Here is a 22,500-nt window from a genome sequence, read left to right on the forward strand (position 1 = left end):
AAATACTAGAGAGGTTTAGAAATCATGTGATTTGCTGGTTGTGATGTAAGCAGTTACATAAGGAGCATTGAGTGGCTGGTTCGGCTCTGAATGAAACTAGAGGAGGTGTTTACCATCTGTTGTGTTTGGGAGGGTTAGAATGAGCAACAAGGTTACAAAGCAGGCATGGTGTGTGTCTGTGTGTGTGTGTGTGTGTGTGTGTGTGTGTGTGTGTGTGTGTGTGTGTGTGTGTGTGTGTGTGTGTGTGTGTGTGTATACATGTGTAGTGTGAATTAGGAACCCAGAAGAAAAAGAAATTTAGTGTTTTTCTCTTGACATAGTACAGTTGAATGCAAATGTTTGCACACCCTTAAGATAAAATGGAAAAAGTTAACGAATGAATAATTCTACATTATCGTTAAGAACAAAAATGCTCATTTTTGAATGGTCATGTTTGCTTAAATACAGTACATGTCAACTTTACAGATCTGCTAATACTTTGCCGCTGACCTTTTTAAACATATTGTATATACACCATATACGTTAGTGCAGTGAATGTATATAGTTAAAGTTAGCAAAATTTGCTAATAGTTTTCTCTCTCTCTCTCTCTCTCTCTCTCTCTCTCTCTCCACCATCTCCATCTCTCTGTTCTTTCTCTCCAGCACTGCCAGTAATTCCACCCGGAGCAGTCCCGCTTGCTCTCCGGTGTTGCGGAAGCGCTGTCGCTCGCCCACTGTGCCGAGTTTGGAGGGAGAGAACATGGTGGAGAAGGGCTCTGAACACTCTGACACCTCTAAGTCACCCTCTACCCCAGAGCAACTGGTCACCCGAGCGTACTCGGCTCAGTCCACACGCAGCAGCTCGAAAAACTCCAAGGTGAGGAGGTGTTCTTGCTAACATAGATCCTTTCTTACAGAGTAGTGTAGAAGCTATCAATATAAATATGTAATAAATAAAAAAAACATGTCTGTTTCCCGCTCTCTCTCTGTGTGTTTGTATAAATATATGTATATATATATATATATATATATATATATTTATTTGTGTGTGTGTGTGTGTGTGTTTATATATATATATATATATATATATATATATATATATATATATATATATATATATATATATATATACAGACATGTTTTTTATTGGAACACCTTCAGTTTTTCTTTTCATCCATCCATCCATTTATTGTGGCGCACAATGTCCACACACCTCAGACACCTGCCCCTTCCTTGTGCCTCAACCTGTTTGCCTTGCCCTTTTTACCCTTATTAATAATAGCATGCTTTCTGTCGTTATCTCCAGCGTAAAGTGTAAACAGCCCGGTCAGAAAACCTCCATCCATAAGCTCCAAAGCTCTTCACCTCTGCGTGTTAAAAAGCCCTGACCCTAAATCCTCTGTTTTACATGCAGTTGACTCCATTTGGTTACAACTGCATGTAAAACAGAGGACTTAGGGTCAGGGCTTTTTAACACGCAGAGGTGAAGAACTTTGGAGCTTATGGATGGAGGTTGCTAGGTCACTGTTGCTACAGAACTGTTAGCTGAGCTGCCGATATACACAAAGTATCGACACCTTCTTATTAAAATGCTTTAATAATTTAATAGCGATGTATAAATATAATAGTTACATATAATTTTTCCATATACAAATATAAATAGATCTATGTTTATTATGTCTTTTAACCAAATTGGCTCAAATTACAAATATGCTTATATGTAACACATATTGTATAATTATATAATTTTGTGTGTTGTTTATTGATCTGTATGTATGTCTATTGGTTGTTGAAACAGTACAACTGCTTTAGATACGTAATTGTCAGGATGCTGGTTTCAACATTACATTACATCGTCACACCCATAGTAAGGTCCAGAACTGAATTTACTCACATTGGTCAGCTTTGTCCAGCTGAACTGAAATGACATCAGCGCTGAACGTTTGGCCATGTGAACCCTGTCATACGCAAGCAGAGGGCAGGGCCAGTACTGATTGCATGGGACTACCAGGAAAAGCAAACAGCTCAAGTGGACACTTGTAATCAAAGTTAAATAAAATCTCACCCACTGACCCAGTTACATTCTGGACCTCCAGCAGAAAATAATGTTAGCATAATACCAAATGATCAATATGACTGAAGGAATCTAAAGTCAAAACAGATAGATGGACGAAAGGATTGGGGGCTGATTGGATATTTAGATGGATGGATGGATGAAAGGATCGATGGATAAATGATTTAAAGATAACTAATTGGAATAACGGAAAGGTGGATGGATAAATAGTCAGACAGGGAAGAGCATGAATAGACAATGGATGGATGGATGGGTGGGTGGGTGGGTGGATGAATAGATGCACAATGAATGTACAGCTGGATAAATGTATGGAAGGAGAGATGACTGGCTGGATGGAAAAGTGGCTAAATAAATGGATAGATGGATGGATGGATAGATAGATGGGTTAAAGACTAATTTGAATAACAGGTGGATGAATTGATATATAAACAGACAGAGAAGAGCATGAATGGATGAAAGACTGGGTAAATAAATGGATGCATGAATTGATGGATGGATGGATGGATGGATGGATGGATGTTTTGAAGAATAACTGGATTAACAGGTTGGTTAATAAATAAATAAACATACAGAGAAGAGCATGAATGGTTGACTGGTTAAATAGATGGATTGGTAAATGGATGAATGGATTAACAGATAGATAGTGAGCTGGATAGACGAATAAAAGAATGGCTAAACAGATGAGCAGGTAAACGGATAATAAATAGAGGGTTATACAACTAAATACAGTGCATCCAGAAAGTATTCCAAATAATGTCCAATCAACTGACTTTACCACATGTAACTCCAGTCAAGTTGTAGAAACATCTCAGGGATGATCTGTGGAAACAGGATTAGGGTTGGAAAATTCCTGGAATTTTTACCGCTGGAAACTTAACGGAATTACCAGGAATAAATGGGAATTAATGGGATTAACTGGTAATTTACAAAATTGCAGGTTAGCTTATAACAGGGAACTCAAATGTAGTTGAAAGATACAATCTTGCAGGATAAATCTTGGTTAAAACAACCAGCATTACTACAATTTCAGTTGAATTTGTCTCCTGCACATTCATCATCAATCCCTCTCCTGCACACTGCACTTCGCCTACTGCACGGCTTGTGAGGCCATAACCTCTAATGCAGTGTTCCCCAACGTTTTTATCGCCGCGGACCGGTCAATGTTTGATAATTTTACCACGGCCCGCTGCGGGGCGGGGGCGTTGCGGGGGCGGGGTTGATTGTTTATATTTTAGATTGTTTTGATTTAATAATTTTAGTTTAAATGTATTTAAACATGTGTTCAAATAAAATACAGTTACACAAAAAATAAATATAAAGTGATTTATCATATTAACTCACTACAACGCTAAATCAATGAGAACCCTGAACTTGTTTCTTTGCAACGAGACGGTTCCATCTGGGGTAATAGGAAACAATGACACCCGAAGTGTGTTGCTTATGTCCAGTTTATTCCGTTGTTTTGTTTTGGTTGCCATCACTGCAGAAAACCCCGCTTCACACAGATAGCATGTCGGAAATGGCAATAGGGATTTAAGTGCTGTGGTGGCAATCTCAGCACTTTACCAAGGAAACTTTCTAACGACGTCTGTTTCGTTAAATTTGAGCAAACACGATATACACGTACACCAAGCACTGTTAAACATGACAAAGTACCGGTGAACAGAGAGAAGAGCGATACACACCTTCTCTCCACCAAAGCTACAACACCACTGCCGCTTGCAGCCGCTCAGCTCCAGACGTCACCTAAACCCGGCCCGATATTTTGCACATGCGCGGTATTGGTGCGGCTTTAGGTGACGTCTCTCAGCTCCCGGTTAAACTCTCGTCCATGGAAAGTCGCACAAACCCGAGAGAAATGCACCACAGTAAATAAAATGGAAAAAATTTTATGTTCCTTGGGCAGCCCGGCAACATTTGGTCCACGGACCGGTACCGGTCCACGGCCCTGGGGTTTGGGGATCACTGCTCTAATGCACCGTACATTCCTCCATAACATAACACACATCATTTCTTCAATTCTGCCCATCTTAGTGAGTATTTACGTATTACATAAAGTTATATTCAAAACTTCCTAGTGCTTCGTGTAAGCTATCGTGCAACAAAATTATACCATTTTAAATACAAATACACCGACTGAGCAGACGTTTAGCCGAGATGAAAAAACAAACTGTCTAAAAAGACTATTCATAATCTTTAGAACCTGTTAAAAAAAAACGTTCAGGATCATTTGCTTAATATAAGTTCAAATATTAAATGTAATAATATTTCACAATAAATGAGCATAAGATGCTTCTTTCAAAAACATAAAAAAAATTAATTAACTTTTGACTGGATTATTGTATATAGTATATTTGTTTTAGCACGCATTCCGTTTGAGGAGTATTTATTCATCTAGATTGGTTCAATTCATGCCCCTTTGCGCCCTAAACAGATTGCACCCGAGCTCAGTTTTGAGCGTCATGGCAAAGGCTGTGAACAATTATGTACATGTGATTAATTGTTTTTTTATTTGTAATGAATGTGCAAAGATTTCAAACAAATTTCTTTCACATTGACGTTATATGATATTGTTTGTAGAATCTTACAGATAATATTGAATTTAATTCATGTTGGAATAAGGCTATAACATTACAAGCGTTGTGAATATTTTCTGGATGCACTTTAGATGAATGTCTGCCTAGATGCAAGGGATGGTTGTATGGATGGATGGATAAATCGATGGATGGATAGATGGAGAACTGGGTAAAGGGAGACTGGGGTGGAATGATGTATGTTAAGTGCCAAAAACTGATCCTGTCATCTTCCATGCTTAACTTTCTTTTAAGCTTTAGTTCTTTTTTCCTTTCCTTTTCTTTTTTTTTCCGTTTGCCTCCTCATTCAGTGTCAGGTTTTGACAGACAAATCTCTGTGATATAAAAGTGACTCTTTTGCTTTCTCTTGCACTTTTGTCTTGTTGTCATTCTGTTTTTCTGTTGCATTTTTTTCTGAATTCTTTCTTCTCCTCCTCGCTGCATGCTAGTCTCACAAGCGACTGTCCAAAGTAAGCATTTCTCTTTTCCATTGTTTGTTTGTGTGTCCTTCATTTTACGCTTGTGTGGATGCATACAAATGGCTGCTAGTTAAATTTATTGCGTTACACCACACACACACACACACACACACACACACACACACACACACACACACACACACACACACACACACACACACTCTCACACACACACATGCACACACACACACACACTTACTGTATGTCAATGTGAATGTGTGCTGTGTTTTGTTTCTGTGTGTGTGTGTGTGTGTGTGTGTGTGTGTGTGTGTGTGTGTGTGTGTGTGTGTGTGTGTGTGTGTGTGTGTGTGTGTGTGTGTGTGTGTGAGAATTACTGTGTTCGTATGATGAATTCTACCCTGAAGATAATTTTTATTTACTTAACTTTTTATCCATATATATACTTAGTTTATTGGGAACAAAAAAGTACACAAATTCTTTTTGAGTCCACGAAGAACAAAATATTCTTTCCTGAATAAAATATAATCAATAAAAATGAACGAATTTAAACTTTCCTTGTTAAACAGCACGCTTCCTAATCCGTTCGTATGCGGGGCGTTCAGCCATATACCGTGAGTCCCTATGTATGCTGTTGCTATAGAAACGAGTCATATTTAGCACTGGGATGTTTAATATAAACATCAGAGTCGAATTACACGCAGCTGAGCCTCTGTTACAGGAAGTTAATCAACCCTTTCTCACCAAATTGAAGAATTAAACGTAGGTTATTACTGTGTTCAGTAGTGAGTGGGCTTTTCCTCAGTGTAGTGTTTTTCTCAGCGTTCAGTACAACACAGATGCTTCTGAAGCGCATTGAAGCGCAGTGCGGTTCGCTCCAGCGGACTTCCACCATCACGTCAACACACAGCTCTCCGCCCACCCACCTATCTCCCGCTCCAGCCTTCCAGATCCCTACCGCGACTAACACGCCGCTCACTCACACGTTCGCTTCATACCTCTCTTTCATTCTTATTCTTATTTCTTTCTGTCTGTTTGTTCTCTGTCTCTATTTAAATGATGCGCACATTATGTGTCCGTAAACCTGCCTGTCACTGTCACTGCTTTTTAACAGTCGCTCCATCTCTTTTCTGTTCTGTCTGTTGACTTCATTCTGTCTTCACTTCACCTCTGCAGTATGACAGACTAAACCTGATCAAAGTAAGCATTGCTTTTTCAGTCATTTCAAATCATTTCCATACTCTGCCATGCCGCTGCCTTACAGTAGAGCTAAACAGGGAGGAAATTCGAGTGTTTCGAATTGAATTGAATTGAATTGAATTGAATGCCTTTATTGTCATTTATTTATAAATTAGGAGCGCTACTCCTGATTGGTGTGAGAAAAACAGACATATAATCACAGACAATAAAAAGACATATTACTACAGACAATAACAATATACTTTTACAATTAAATACCCCAAGTGTAATTCACAATAAGTAGTCTGGATAAATTTGGCCATTGAGTGAATAATAAAGGGCCTATTTTGTAACGTGACCATATATAAGAATAGCAGCAGCTTAGACAGAAGAGATTTTAAATGAAATAAATGACTGTGAATAACAGTCTGAGCGGAGATTTTAAAAAAAAAAAAATACGGACTGAGTGAATACGCCGAGCTAGAACGTTGCGGAAGAAGAAAACGTGTCTATTTAACTCTTCGGATATCCTTTTTATGTTGTTTTTGGTTAAAACATGAAGTCTACATGACCTGAACTGTGTTGCTCCCAGAAAACATTGAAAACTCTGACATTTCCCAAACCTCAGCTACATCACTCGAGTTATAGATGTACAGTTTATTATGTAATGGTTTTAGTTAGTTTTCCATAGCTGACTAATTGAAACTACCTCAAACTTGACCAGGCATTTACTAAGGATGAATAAAATACATCAGGTACATGTTAATAAACACGGACGTTATTTTTTTTTGCGAGGTTCATATCTTACTGCATGCCTTCATCAGTGTTGGCTTTTACAATCTCCTGCCCGAACACTAGGGGGCATGCTGGCGGTGTTTGGTTATTTTCTGTGCCATGTCTTTGTTGATGTTTTGTGCTCGTGTGTGTTAGTCCCTTCCCGCCTCTTCACACCTGTTCCTGTAAATACCTTTTGTGCTTCGTTGTCCTTGACGTCGTCGGTGTCTCTTGTTTCTGTCCTATGTTTTATGTTCTTGTTTTATTTCCCTGTTTCATCTTTTCCTGCCTAGTTTATTCCTAGTGTTTCCAGTTTCCCCCATTTTGTTATCCCTGCGTTTAGGTTAGATTTTGTTCCTGGGTAAACACAGCCTTATCGTCGCCTCCTGCAGGATCCTAGTCCTGATACACACCATAGTCGACCAGATGTCTTGTGAATCTTTCTGGCAAGCTTTAAAAATGGGAAAAAAAATAGGAACCTGCCTCCTACTCGTATCTATATTTGTATCTGTTTAGAAAACGTTCTGTTCATTGTGAATAATGTATTCATGTGTGGTCAGTACTGAATCTATAATGTCTAGGGTAATAAGGAAACAACTGTCGCGTCTGTCACAAGACAGAAAAAAGACAACAGTTGCATCCCAAATGATGTATTCCACACTGTGCACTGACACTTACTCCCCCATCAAGTGTAGAATAGTCTCGAATTCTAAACTATTTTTTTAAACAAATAAAACACATGACGCGAGCTAATTCAAAAGACTAAGACGACTTGACCAACGGAGTGTCGTCGCTCTTCTTGAATTGTTTTCCGTAACCGGTGTCAGCTTCTGGTAGCCCCGCCCACTTCATCTACATCCAACATTCAACCCTTTTTTTTTTATTTTAGTTTACTAAGAGCATGAAGGCACTTCTTGTTGGTATTTTCAGTGAGAACACACACGGTTTACCATTGCTAAATAATGCAGAAAAGTGCACGAGGATGCGATTTGGGATGCAGCCGATAAGTACACAGTCTTGTGTCCTGGCTTTTTTTTGCTTAGAAGTAGTGATTAAACTCAAACCTATTTTATGTAGAGAAAATCACTGTCCAGCTCTATAGGACCCTTCCTTAACTCCAGTATCATTTGCTTCCCAGTTGCCGTCTCTCCCTCAGTGTGTCTCTGTGTGTCTCTCATAGACATATACACACTCACAACATCTCTGCATCAATCAGCAGGTTTGATCACTCATTCACCCAGTCTCTCTCTCTCTCTCTCTCTCTCTCTCTCTCTCTCTCTCTCTCTCTCTCTCTCTCTCTCTAATCACTCATTCACAAAGTCTCTCTCTCTGATCTCTCATTCACCCAGTCTCTCTCTCTCTCTCTCTCTCTCTCTCTCTCTCTCTCTCTCTCTCTCTCTCTCTCTCTCTCTCTCTCTCTCTCTCTCTCTCTCTCTCTCTCTCCCCTCCCCCCCTTGTTTCCACTGACACAGTGCCAGAGGAAACCAGCCCACACTTCCATCACTTTAGGATCCAAACCATTACACAGTGAGAGATTCCGCTTGGCTCCATGGCCTGTGTTTATGCAAATTCTCAGTGTATAGTGTTTCTCCTAGTGATCTAATTCTAATAAAATTCTTATAAATGTGGGTGTTTTCTCTTAGGATTAGAGAGAAGATCCTAGTACAGATAAAAGTTTTCTTTTATATAAAGCATCTTAACCCTTAAAAGAGCTCTTAAGGTTAAACAGTGTTAGTAGTAGTGAGGAGGACTTTTAAGAGGATTAAGAGTTTCTTCATCAGAGGAGAAAATGTCTGAAAGGTGAAGAGGAGAAGAAATGCACTGTATACAATATTTAATAATGATAGTGAGTTAATAAGATGATACACATCAGATCGTGTAGGGATTATTTTTGTGACCGATCATAATAGAGATTACATCTCTGACACAGTGTAGAAACTATATATACCGTGTACATACAGATGTTAGCACATCTCATACAATGGCAGGGAAAGGTAGAGAGATAGCAGACATGATGGAGAGAAGGAAGAGGTAGATATACTGTGAGGGCAGGAGACCAGCTGGAAGGGGAGCAAAATAGGTCGTATTGGAGGGAGATACAAACTGTTTTATTATAGGAAGAGAAATGGGGTAGGAGTGATCCTGAAGGATGAGTGGTACCCCTTTTCCACCAAAAAGAACCGAGTGCTGGTTCAAAACTAGCGCTGGTGTTGGTTCCACTGGCGAACCTTCTAAGAACCGGTTTGCCTTTCCATCAGTTAGAGAGCCGTCACAGCGCCGAGTCTGACGTCACTGTATAGTGTCACGTTACACAGCAACGTTAGGGCAGCAGCGGATGTTGCTTTACTGTTAATGCTCATGGCTTTGTTAACCTACATTGGCATCCAAACGCGGCGAATAAAACGCCTACGTGCGGCTCCGTGTAATCTGTATAAACGGAGGTTGTGATCGAGAAAGTACAGAACATTATTTTATCATTAACACAGAAAAAAGTTAGCCTTAGCATATAGCTACCTACTATCATGTGTGCTGATAATTGATCATATTGCGGTAAAGTAAAGGTGTATTAAACATTAGTAAACTTAAGGTACATTATCAATGGCGCTAAGAGTAGCCTCTTACTTAAGAGTAGGCTGTGAGTTAGAAAAGAAGGAAAGATTCTAGAGTGTGTTACATGAGGTGATGGGCATGTTGGTGAGGGAAACAGAGGTGATGAGGAGGTGAGGGGCAGGTTCGGTGTTAAGGACAGTGGATGGAAATGGCTGTAGTTAACACTTATTTTTAGAAGAGAGAGGAACATAGAATATCATAGACAGGTAGAATACATTCTAGGTAGATGACGCAATCTGAGAAAGATTAGTGACTGCTAAGTGGTTGTAGGAGAGAGTGTAGCAAGACAGCAGCAGATGGTGATGTGTAAGATGTGTCTGGTGGTCAGGAAGAAGAGGAGAGGAAAGATAGAAAAGAAGAACAAGTGGTGGAAGTTCAAAAAGGAAGAATGGTGTGAGGAATTAAGACAGAAGCTGGGACAGGCTTTGGGTGGTCAGGAAGAGCTTTCAGATGACCGAGAATCTAGAACAGAAGTGATCAGGGAGAACGATAGGAGGCTGCTAGGTTTGTCATCTGGAAGGGAAAAAGGAGATAAGGAAACGTGGTGGAACGAGGAAGTACAGCTTTCAGAGGAAGAGGCTAGCTGAAAAGAAGCAGGATGTAAAAAGGACTGAAGAAAGTGCACAGGATTAGCGAGACAGAAAGGTAGAGATGGGAAGGATGTGCAACAGATAAGGGTGATTAAATATAGAGATGGAAAGGTGCACACATGAGGAGAGTGTGCAGTGAAGATGGAAGGAATAATTTGAGGAGCTGATGAACGAGGAAAACGAGAGGGAAAGACGGGAGGAAGAGGTGAATACCGTAGAGCGGGAAATGGGAAAGATTAGAAAGGTTCTGAGGTGAATCAAGTGTGGAAAGCTGTTGGTCCATACGACATGCCTGTGGAGGTGTGGAAGTGTCTAGGAGAGACAGCAGTGGAGTTTCTATCTAGATTGTTTAACAGGATTTTAGAGAGTGAGAAGATGCCTGAGGAATGGAAGAGAAGTGTTCTAGTGCAGATCTTTAAGAACGAGGGTGATGTGCAGATTTGTAGCAAGTACAGAGGAATAAAGTTGATGAGCCACACAATGAAGCTATGGGAAAGAGTAGTGGAAGCTGGGATAAGGAAGGAAGTGGATATTTGTGAACAGCAGTATGGCTTTATGCCCAGAAAGAGCACTACTGATGCAATTTCTGCTCTGAGAACGTTAATGGAGAAGTACACAGATGGTCAGAAGGAGCTGCACTGCATCTTCGAATGCATGTGTTTGAACGAGAGGGAGGGAAGTAGAACTGTGAGGTTACATGACGCTGAGGTCAAGAAGGTGCAGGAGTTTAAGTATTTGGTGTCAACCGTCCAGTGTGACGGGAGTGTAGAAAAGAGGTGAAGAGGAGTGCAGGTGGGTTGGAGTGGGTGGAGAAAAGTGTCAGCAAGAATCACAGGAAAGGTGTAGAAGCCAGTAGTGAGACCAGCAATGCTGTCTATGCTGTATGGGTTAGAGACTGTAGCAGTGAGGAAAAGCCATGAGGCAGAGATGGAGGTAGCAGCGATGAGGATGTTGAGGTTCTCTTTAGGAGTGACGATTATGGACAGGATTAGGAACAAGCACATCAGAGGGACGGTTCAGGTTGGCTGTTTTGAGGACAAGGTAAGAGAGACTAGATTGAGATGGTTTGGACATGTACAGAAGAGGGAGATGGTTATATTGGTAGAAGGATGTTGGAGATGGAGCTGCCAGGTAAGAGGTCAAGAGGAAGGACAAAGAGGAGATATATGGATGTGTTAAAAGAGGACATGAAGGTAATTGATCTTCAGAGTCAGAAAGATGATTGTACGATGGAGCCATATTCAAATAAATGTTCCCTCTCTCTCTCTCTCTCTCTCTCTCTCTCTCTCTCTCTCTCTCTCTCTCTCTCTCTCTTTCTTTCTCTCACTCTCTCAGCCTGTTCATCCTTTATGCAGCTTGACACCAAATGACTTTGAGGAACAGCTGTTTAGAGCTTCATGGCTTCATGGACGTTCCACAACATTATAAGTAATATGTAATTATAACTGCACAGCAAGTGGTTTATTCCTTCCTTAAGACACAGTTTGTCTGTTTACAGACTGGTTGTGTTTTGGTTCCATTCTGTTTGTCAGCAGAAATTAACACACTGTGCAACAGAGTTTTTTGTTGTTTTTTTTTTCATGTAGAGTTGATGTTATGGCGTCCTCTAGTGACATCACTACTGAGGGGAAAGTGTGTGTGTGTGTGTGTGTGTGTGTGTGTGTGTGTGTGTGTGTGTGTGTGTGTGTGTGTGTGTGTGTTTTATAGCACCTGCTTCACTCTCAAACTTGTTTTTCTCTGTCTCTTTCACAGAAAAGTCAGAGCTGGTACAATGTAAGTAACATTTCTTGTTTTTTAAGTGTGTGTGTGTGTGTGTGTGTGTGTGTGTGTGTGTGTGTGTGTGTGTGTGTGTGTGTGTGTGTGTGTGTGTGTGTGTGTGTGTGTGCACGCGTGTACCTCGGGCTTTCTCATAACAATTACACAGTGGTAGCATAATTTTCTGCACACATGTGTGTAACACGTGTGTTACTCATGCATTTACCAGAACGATGTGTAATTTAATAATTAATAATTAACCATTAACCTTGGAAATGGACTCAGTGTGTGTGTGCGCGTATTTGTGAGCGTGTGTGTATGTGTGAGTGCGTGCATGTATGTGTGTAAGTCCGAGCATTTGTTTTTGTGTGTATGAGCATATATATGTGTGTCTGTGTGTGTGTGTGTGTGTGTGTGTGTGTGTGTGTGTGTGTGTGTGTGTGTGTGTGTGTGTGTGTGTGTGTGTGTGTGTGTGTGTGAGAGTGTATATGTGCATGTTTAAGTGTGTGTTTGTGTGTGAGAGTGTGTCTGTGTGTGGGTACGTGCGTTTGTGTGTGTGTGTCTGTGTTTGAGTGTGTTGTTTGTGTGTGAAAGTTTGTGTGTATTCTTGTGCATGTGTGTGTGTGTGTGTGTGTGTGTGTGTGTGTGTGTGTGTGTGTGTGTGTGTGTGTGTGTGCGTGTTTTTGTCTGATTGTGTGTGTACGTATATGTGTGAGTGTGTAATTCTCTGTCTGTGTGTGTGTCTGTCTGTGTGATTATTCTTGTGTGTGTGTGTGCGTGTGCGTGTGTCTGTGTTCAGAATATTTGAGCCACATGCCACTAGGTGGAGCAGCTGCACTGCACGTCTTCATGCACTTTTACATGTTATGCCTTTATTTCCTGTAATCCTGTATTCATCTATCACTCTCCTCCTTTTCCTGGTAACATTTAACTTTAACTTTAATATCCATTAACAGATTCATATCAGTTAGTGCACATTAACATGTACAAAACACACATTAACCATTTAAAATTCAGTTCACAATAAACACCATGATAAACATCAAGACACTGCGGTGGCGAAGTTCAACACTGAGTCTTAATAACACGTTCTAAAGATAAAGTAATTCCAAACGATATCTATAAATGTCCAAATTGCAGTAAATAATCAGCATTATGAAACACCTTGTGATTAAATCATTAATCTTTTGTTCATTTACCTTAATTCTTAGTAATAGATTGAGTAAACATTAGGTGGCGTTCCATGTGCGGCTTATGTTAGCGTCACGCTAGCCATCTATCAGATGAGTGTTGTGCATATGCCACAATTTTATAGACACGATGTGTCTGTATGTTTGATGAGTATAAAGTTGTAGTATTTCTCAAGTAGGAGTTGAGAAGAATTTACAAATTTATGAGTTAGCAGAATGTAACATTCATACAGTGTTACCTCGCTGTTAGCGTTAGGTATGCTACGCTAATGCTACTTTTAAGATGTTACTTGATGCAGTAAATGATGTTAGATAAGACTGTGTGTGGGTGTGTGTGTGTGTGTGTGTGTGTGTGTGTGTGTGTGTGTGTGTGTGTGTGTGTGTGGGTGGGTGTGTGGGTGTGTGGTTATGGGCCATGATGATCTCCCATGGCACTGAGTGTTTCTGTGATTACAGCTCAACCGTCCACAAATGAGTTCTGAGCCCATATTCACCTGGTAGAGGAGTGTGTATCATATTCACCTGGTAGAGGAGTGTGTATCATATTCACCTGGTAGAGGAGTGTGTATCATATTCACCTGGTAGAGGAGTGTGTATCATATTCACCTGGTAGAGGAGTGTGTATCATATTCACCTGGTAGAGGAGTGTGTATCATATTCACCTGGTAGAGGAGTGTGTATCATATTCACCTGGTAGAGGAGTGTGTATCATATTCACCTGGTAGAGGAGTGTGTATTATGTATCCATGTATCGAGTACATTCATAGTCCGGATAATATATTGGTGTGTATGTACTGTAGAGATAGACAGACAGACAGACAGACAGACAGACAGACAGACAGACAGACCTATGTAATGTGTGTACACTGATGTGTATGTGAGTCAGATAGATGTCTTTATTGTAGTGTCACGATGGCTGCTCCTGGTACCAGCCTCGGAGAGCTCTTTTTGTTTGTCCTTAGAGTTAATGAGTAACCAACTTTACACAATTGTCTCCCGGTACAACACAAAAGATACTCAGATACTCCCACATAGAACATCACCCTAAAGAAGAAACTTGCAGACGAACTGTTCATATTCACTTCGTATGAGTTTATTTTTGTATTAGCTGTGTTTTATCTGAAAAGACACTCGATCGACTCGACGGAATGACAGTCACAGAAATTTTAACATCGCCAGAAAAGACTTCTCGCTCAATGTGCGTTTCATCGCAATGAGAGATAGCGACGAAAATATTTGAATTTCTCCTGTCGGGTTTTGCTTTGCATAGTAAAACTCATCTAGGCTGGGAATCGCAGAGGTCACATGACTCACTGTGATCGGTTATCTTCAGCTTAGGATCAGAGAACCTGTGGATATAGAATTTGAAACTGGTGTTTGAGAAGCAGCTGGAGAAATCAAGAAGAGAGAGAAGAGATCAGAAGCTGAAACGTATCCTGAGCATTTCTGAGGAATTCACAGCAGCTGAATGCGGTAGAACGTGTTTCCTTCTTGGAGAACCAGCAGTATCAGTACTGGTGCTGTTAAAGACCATGTGAGTGCTGAGCATTCATCCAATCTGAAGTTTGAGCAGAAGATTACTCTTTGTAACTCGAGACGGGGGACAAAAAGTAAACAGACCAGACTTGAAAAACAAACTATAAATGTTTCTGCCAAGTCAAGGAAGAGATGAATGAGACTTGGTGCTTTAAGGCACTCACACACTCCCCCAGCGAGAAGAAGAACAAACAAGCATAATAACTGATCTGTCTGCTGGGGTTACTATAGGTCATTGGCCACCGATTATGCTTGGGTGTGTGACAAACACTGGAATCATGTGGCACTAGTTAGCACAGACTCTTCCAGAGCAGACTGTACGATCAGGTGGAGATCATCTCTTCTCTAAAAACTCCACACTCTATCTGGGACTTGGAATAATCAGAAGGCTGGCTAGCATTTTGAACCCGGAATTATACGCCCATGGCATCCTGAAACATATCTCGACCTGCCGTTGTGAGACTGGTGAGTGCCAGTGGTGCTTGAAGGTGTTAGATTTTATAATGGAAGGTTCTCAGATGGACTGGGAAATCTTGCTGGAGCTGGAGGAGACTCTTGGCAGGTTGCTGCTGCTGCAGGGCTCAGCGGTGCCTTACAGCCTTCCACGGAGTTCCACGGAAACCCAGTCAGAGGTGGAGGACCAGGAAGACGAGGACATCCCAGCTGTGAGTTGCCAAATTGTTTGGACTTAAAGGTGTAAAAGGTGGAGAGGGATTTCTACAGATGATTAACTACAGAAGGGTCATTACATTTACATTTATGGCATTTGGCAGACGCCCTTGTCCAAAGCGACTTACATTTTTATCTCATTTTTACACCTGAGCGATCGGTTATCATATCGGTTGAAAGATTAATTGCTTGCTCGGGTGTCCACCAGTGGCAGCTTGGTGATTTGGGATTTGAACTCACACCTTACCCACTAGACAACCACATCCCTCTACAACCACTACTACTATTGTGTAGATGTAATTGAACCGGTTTGGGTGATGGAATGGACAGTGGTGGTTTTATTCTTGGTGTGGTCTGTGTAGCACGAGAACTTTAGATGGAGGTGCTGTGGACGATTTAGTTGATGTTTTGTAGTGAAAATTACACCATCAAGCACTAGTCACGTAGAGAAGAAGGTCACATCGAATATGTATCTAGCAAGTATTTAACGTTTACGTCTCTCCTGAGATACCAACTTATTGTGTTAACATTCTGTTATGCTACTGGAGGTATTTTTTTTTAGATAACTTTATATTAATTGCTACTCCTCCTAGAGCTTTCGAGCCACATGTACCAAATTTGGATATGTTATAGACCCCGGTCTGAAGTTTGTTGTTATTACTTTTCTAAGCGATCCGAGTTTCGGTACTTCCGGTACCGGGTCTCAAAATGGCCTTTCACATAGACTCCCATTATAAAATGTCTTTAGGTTTATAACTCGGCCAGCTTTCGAACTATCTACACCAAACTCGGCCAGCTCCTTTAGGGTGATACTCTGAACAAAGGTTTAAATTGGTGTACCGACTGGCCTTTCGGTTGTCCCGCAGCCCCGCCCCCAAAATATGCAAAATCAAATAACCTTTTCCAACATGGACATGTGACATATCAAAACACTCAGAACAGTGAGGAGAACTTCCTCACAGGTATTCTGGTCACGTGACATCACGTGAATAAAAAATTAGCACAACATGGAAATGTGACATATCAAAAGACTCCAATGTGGGAAACTTCCTCAAGAGTATTCAGATGGCATCACATGCTCGTCTCCAATTACCTCTAAATGTTTTGGCACCCTAGCTTTCTGTCCACTTGCCTCCAAAATTAACACTAACCCTTATGACCATTCGCCTTCAAAAAGCACCAGCCTTTGCGAATACTTTTGTCAAAGCCAACAAATCTAATTGTCTAGTTTTAATCCAAGTCTTACGACAGTAGAATGAGTCAAGAAATATTTATGTGACACATGAATTTTTCAGGCTAATCTGTTTCTAAATTTAGCTTCAAAGCTGTACAGCTTAGCCTTTCAAATACAGGAGGACCTTTGTGTAAGAGGTACATTTGCGGTCATGTTTTACCAGCCTTGTTAGTTTCTCACTGTCTTATTGTGCAAAAACCCAGCAGAAGAATCTCAAGCATCTGGAAATGCCTTACTTTTGTGTCCTCCCAAGGTTATATTGTTTGAGTGTTATATCGTTTGAGTGCTGATACAGCTGTAATTATAATACAGATGCTTATAGATGCTGTAAATGCTTATTAGTGAGTTTTGCATTCCATATTACAGGGAAACACCAACGTTCTTGTCATTCTTATCATTCCTGTCTGTTACAGTGTTACTGACGGTTGATTAGACCGAAGGTAAAATGTTTAGTTATTTATAAGGATTTTAAAAAAAATTCTGCGTAAGGCTTTACAAAAGCGTTGTTTAGATAAGATTACAGTACGCAGCGGTTTGCTGTTCACATGTTCCACCAGTTGATGCACCGACAGATGTTATCTCAGCTCTGAGTCATCATGACATTTCCAAAGGGCAGCTCCTGTGATAACCCTTATGGACGTTTGTCTCCGTTCTTTGTGTGCCGTATCGACACCGACTCCTTGTTCGACTTCAGCTTGAAAGGTGATGTTTAATGAGATGAATATATCACCTGGGGAAATGGTGTTAATCAGGTTAATCGGGGTGATGTGGCCAGAAAACACCGGAGATGATTATTTTTCATTTTAAAGCACGCTTTAAAGTGTTCTCTTCCTGTCGTACCATGACAACATGCTTTCTCTCAAAGCGACAGGGTTGAGCTCAGTGCACGAGTTCGGCGCGTCCTCACGTCTTGTCATGTCCATGTCTCGTACAGGTTCTCAGCCCCACCTATAAGCAGCGAAATGAAGACTTCAGGAAGCTCTTCAAACAGCTCCCGGATACAGAGCGCCTCATTGTGGGTACGTACTGTAGACACACACTCCAAGAAACACATTTAACCTACAGTACCTAAATAATTACTAATAAAATGAATATATTGGCTATAATTTTGACAGTAAGCATTAATATTTGACCTTTGACCCTTTTTAGACTACTCCTGTGCTCTGCAGAGGGACATCCTCCTGCAGGGAAGACTCTACCTCTCCGAGAACTGGATCTGTTTCTATAGCAACATCTTCCGCTGGGAGACACTAGTACGAGTCTTTCTTATTCGATCTAAAAGGGATTACGGTTACGTAACCGGTTAATAAAGCAGGATTCATGGTGTGTTTCTGTGTGTAGCTGACGGTGCGTCTGAAGGACATTTGCTCCATGACTAAAGAAAAGACGGCGCGTCTCATTCCCAATGCCATCCAAGTGTGCACAGACTCTGAGAAGGTAACAGCAGGACTCTATAATCACAAGCAAGAAGCAGGGTTAGAGAGGACAAGATGAGTTATCTATTGGTCAGCGGCTCACGTTTGTTGTTTTATAATAACATTCGAAAGTTACATTTATGCAAATATCTTTCAGTTATTCCATATTTGATGTTAGCATATACACAACCATCTCTATTCTCTGTCTCTACTCCAGCACTTCTTCACATCGTTCGGGGCGAGGGACAGGACGTACATGATGATGTTCCGGCTCTGGCAGAACGCTCTGCTGGATAAGGTACATGCACGAGCCATTGACGCGTCCCCTAACACACTGTAAAGGAAACAGATTAGATTAGATTAGATTAGATCAGATTAGATTAGATTAGATCAGATTAGATTAGATTCAACTTTATTGTCATTGTGCAAGGTACATGTACAGAGCCAATGAAATGCAGTTAGCATCTAACCAGAAGTGCATAGATAGCTTATTTACAAGTGGCAGTGTAATAAATAAGGGTATGAGGTTATACAGAAGGTGTAGTAATATGTACATGTAACTGAATAAGGGTTTATATAGTGTGGTTTTTATATAAGTATGATACAGTATGTAGTGGTATGACAGATATAGCTGTACAAAAGGAATGTCATTATGAATATATACATCTATATACCGTATATATATATATATATATACACACATCCCGAAATGCGTCAAATTTATGACATTAAACAATTTCTTCTTTAATATTGTGCTTTTTGTACTCTCCTGTTTCAAACTGATGAAATGATTGGATTTCACACTTGCTTCATACTTACACTGTAATATTCCACCTCACATCATCTGATCTGCTCATAAGGAGAGATTCCGAACTTTTTAAAAATTAACTTATTAAAAATTAAGTCATTCTAGCATCAAGATGCCTTTAACTAGCGGTTAACTTAACCGGCAGACGTCCTTATCCTGAAAATGATCTCTACTGTATGTTTGCTTATCGTAATTTAGTGCTAGGCAACAAAATGCAAATCATTTGTGAAGCTTTGTGTAGCATGATGTGTTCTGATGGATCTTCTCCCTCTCTCGTTCTCTCTCGCTCGCTCTCGCTCTCTCTACAGCCCCTGTGTCCGAAGGAACTGTGGCACTTTGTGCATCAGTGCTATGGTAACGAGCTCGGGCTGACCAGTGACGATGAAGACTACGTTCCCCCCGATGATGACTTTAACACTATGGGGTAAACACACACAACTAACACATAACACACATGATTCATAAAACACACTGGTTACTCATATACTATAAACTTATAGACATTCCTGACATTCAACCCTGTGTGTGTGTGTGTGTGTGTGTGTGTGTGTGTGTGTGTGTGTGTGTGTGTGTGTGTGTGTGTGTGTGTGTGTGTGTGTGCATTCTAGTTACTCTGAAGAGATCCCTGCTGAAGAGAACGAGGTCAGTAATGATAACTCATCTAAGAGCAGCGGAGAGAATAAGCAGGACAGCAGCCCACAGTCACACAAGAGGTCAATCACAAACTCCACCATCACATCCATGCCCAGCAGCACAGACCTGCCTCTGGCTGTGAGTACAAACACACCGTTCCACTACCTGTCTGTATGCTGAATACTAGCACCTTGCGGTCTGTGTGTAAAATAGTGCTCTCTGCTGGTTGCAGTTTGCGCTTGCTCCCGAGGAGTACACGGACTGTCTGCCCGACCCGGAGCTCCTCACGTTGCCTCTGCTGACTGACGAGAAGACCTGCGAGCCTGCAGAGCGACAGCTGGGTCCCGTGTCTTCGCCTTCTCTCGACTTCAACGATAACGAAGATATCCCGACCGAGCTCAGCGATTCGTCTGACACAGACGACGAAGGTCTGCGCATTATTTTGACCGAACAACAAATTCTAAACAGATAAAAATGCATAGGCAAATAGGAGGCGAGTCCTCGGCAGAAACGTTCACAGGTTAACGTGGGTATTAAAGGTACACATTGGCACCGAGATCCTATGAGATGCAACAAAGATGGATTGATTCCTCCTGAGGAACTGCTGCCCTGGTCAGGGATGCATAGTTTGTTTATATTTTGGGAACTTAAACCATATAAATTTGTTAAATATCATACCATATACTGTATATGAGCAGCAATATATTTACAGGAAGTGTAGTTCATTCTAAAATGCACAGTACACCAGTACCAACTCGTCCATATGTATATCGTGTGTGTGTGTGCTCAGAAGTGGAGGTACAGGCGTTCCATGATGACCTAAACGGGCGTCAGTACATTAATGAGGTGTTTAAATTCAGCGTGGATAAAATGTACTCGTTCCTCTTCACCGAGTCGCAGTTCATGGCAGACTTCATGGAGCAGCGCAGATTCACAGGTTTGTTCATTTACCTGCACACCGTAGACAGCGTGTTCATACAGAAATACAACTTTTTTGTTTTTATTTATAAGTTGCTCTGGATTTCTGCCCTCCTACACACACACACACACACACACACACACACACACACACACACACACACACACACAAACACAGATGTAGTGTTCCAGCCTTGGAAGAAAGAGGAAGCAGGGAACCAGAGGAGAGAAATCATGTACACCATCTCACTCTCCAACCCACTGGCTCCCAAAACAGCCAATGTCAGCGAGACACAGGTCAGCTTTAAACACACACACACACACACACACACACACACACACACACACACACACACACACACACACACAGAAGAAGACATTTCACACTCTATATATTTGTTCCTAAATATATATGTTCCATATGTGTTGGTAAACTCTCTCACTTTCTCTCTCTCTCTCTCTCTCTCTCTCTCTCTCTCTCTCTCTCTCTCTCTCTCTCTCTCTCTCTCTCTCTTTCTCTCTCTCTCTCTCTCTCTTTCTCTTTTTTTCTCTCTCTCTTTCTCTCTCTCTCTCTCTCTCTCTCCCTTTCTCTCTCTCTCTCTCTCTCTCTCTCTCTCTCTCTCTCTCTCTCTCTCTCTCTCTCTCTCTCTCTCTCTCACTTCCTCTCTCTCTGATAATTAGACTCTGTACAAAGCCAGCCAGGAGAAAGAGTGTTACATCATCGATGCAGAAGTTGTCACTCACGATGTTCCTTATCACGACTATTTCTACACACTCAACCGCTACACACTCACTCGCGTGGCCAAGAACAAGTGTCGGCTCAGGTACATTATATTCAGCCAATTGCTTTCTGGTCCAATCTAAAATAATACGAATCTACAAATAGTTTCCCAGTACCGTGACAAGCTTCCATTTTTTTGTTGAAATAAACTGGAAACAGGGAGACGTATTAACGTACGTGATCACAGGAAACGATAAACTATAAATGGACAAACTCAGTGATGTCATTCTATAATAACTAACAGAGTCTGTCAGATTTATTTAACTCCTTCGTTTCCTAGATTTTTGTCATTCGTAAGACAGATATTTTGGAAAATGTCTTTTATTTTGTAGACCTGTAATAATCAAGCTTTAAAGTGATCTCATTGTTTGCTGCAGGGTTTCTACAGAGCTGCGATACAGGAAGCAGCCTTGGGGACTGGTCAAAGGTTTCATCGAGAAGAACTTCTGGAGCGGATTGGAGGAGAACTTCAGGAGCCTCGGTGGGCAGAACACTCAGATCATGCACAGGTTTTATTGTTAGTCCAATAGCTCAGCTTCCAAGAGATGATGACGGGAGTGATTTAATACAGGGGTTCCCAAACGTTTCAGACTGTGACCCCCAATATTATACTGCTGATGACCCATGACCACCACCACCACCACCACCCCTTCTTTCTCCTCTCTGTGTTTTCCTCCAACAGCTTGTGAGGATTTGCGATATGGTTACAGACTGACAGAGCTAAAACAAAAAAGGAACACAATCTCTAAGCCAGGCTATTTTATTAACTAAAAATGTGGACAAAAACAAAGACATCCCATAACTGTGAAATGCTTACAGACTGAATACAAACAGCTGGCACCTTGGAACAATTATAACTTCATAACCACTGTTTCATTTTTCATCAAGCTTACATCTCAAAATAGACCCATCGCTGTTTAGCAAAACACCAAATGCGCGTCTAGCTAGCGCGTGTTGTTGTGCTGTAAATTGTGATCGACGCCGTCACTTAACTGTCGTAATTAATCGGAGCAAACAAAGTTTTATTACCAGATTATTTTAATCATCCTACATTTATACTCACATCATTACAACCTTTTTTAACATATAAAAAAATAAATAATTAAAAAATAAATAAATAAATAAATAAATAAAGTTTTTGGAGTAAAGTAAAGTAAAGGAATCATTTTGCGACCCCCGCCCCCACTCCCCCACTTTGGGGGATGTCAACGCTGGATTAAGGAGACCTTCCTGACATTCCGAATAGGATTTCCATGTCGAGGTGGCGTTTTTTGGGAAATTTAGCGTTTTGAGCTTAATTTTCACCTTCTGATCTTTGGTAACCTCCAGTTAAACATTTTGTTAA

General features: G+C 41.0%; 1 protein-coding gene across 9 annotated transcripts in view; it reads left to right on the forward strand.

Moving 5' to 3' along the window:
• The window catches only part of gramd1bb (GRAM domain containing 1Bb), an 81,077-nt gene that overhangs the window by 50,321 nt on the left and 8,256 nt on the right, over nt 1–22,500 (forward strand). For 5 of the 9 annotated variants that reach the window (XM_027161768.2, XM_027161777.2, XM_047822505.1 and 2 more), the window contains 14 exons: nt 643–856; nt 5,076–5,096; nt 11,969–11,989; nt 17,535–17,619; nt 17,750–17,853; nt 17,942–18,037; nt 18,233–18,313; nt 19,132–19,247; nt 19,432–19,594; nt 19,689–19,884; nt 20,247–20,393; nt 20,553–20,671; nt 21,056–21,198; nt 21,533–21,636. In XM_027161768.2, the coding sequence (XP_027017569.1) occupies nt 643–856; nt 5,076–5,096; nt 11,969–11,989; nt 17,535–17,619; nt 17,750–17,853; nt 17,942–18,037; nt 18,233–18,313; nt 19,132–19,247; nt 19,432–19,594; nt 19,689–19,884; nt 20,247–20,393; nt 20,553–20,671; nt 21,056–21,198; nt 21,533–21,636 (1,610 nt within the window). Of the gene's footprint in view, nt 1–642; nt 857–5,075; nt 5,097–11,968; nt 11,990–13,848; nt 15,363–17,534; nt 17,620–17,749; nt 17,854–17,941; nt 18,038–18,232; nt 18,314–19,131; nt 19,248–19,431; nt 19,595–19,688; nt 19,885–20,246; nt 20,394–20,552; nt 20,672–21,055; nt 21,199–21,532; nt 21,637–22,500 lie in introns of those variants that run through there. The other 4 variants (XM_027161773.2, XM_027161779.2, XM_027161780.2 and 1 more) reach the window with 2 other exon arrangements.

Source organism: Tachysurus fulvidraco, chromosome 13 (genome assembly GCF_022655615.1).
Source record: "Tachysurus fulvidraco isolate hzauxx_2018 chromosome 13, HZAU_PFXX_2.0, whole genome shotgun sequence".
In the NCBI taxonomy this organism is placed as follows: domain Eukaryota; kingdom Metazoa; phylum Chordata; class Actinopteri; order Siluriformes; family Bagridae; genus Tachysurus; species Tachysurus fulvidraco.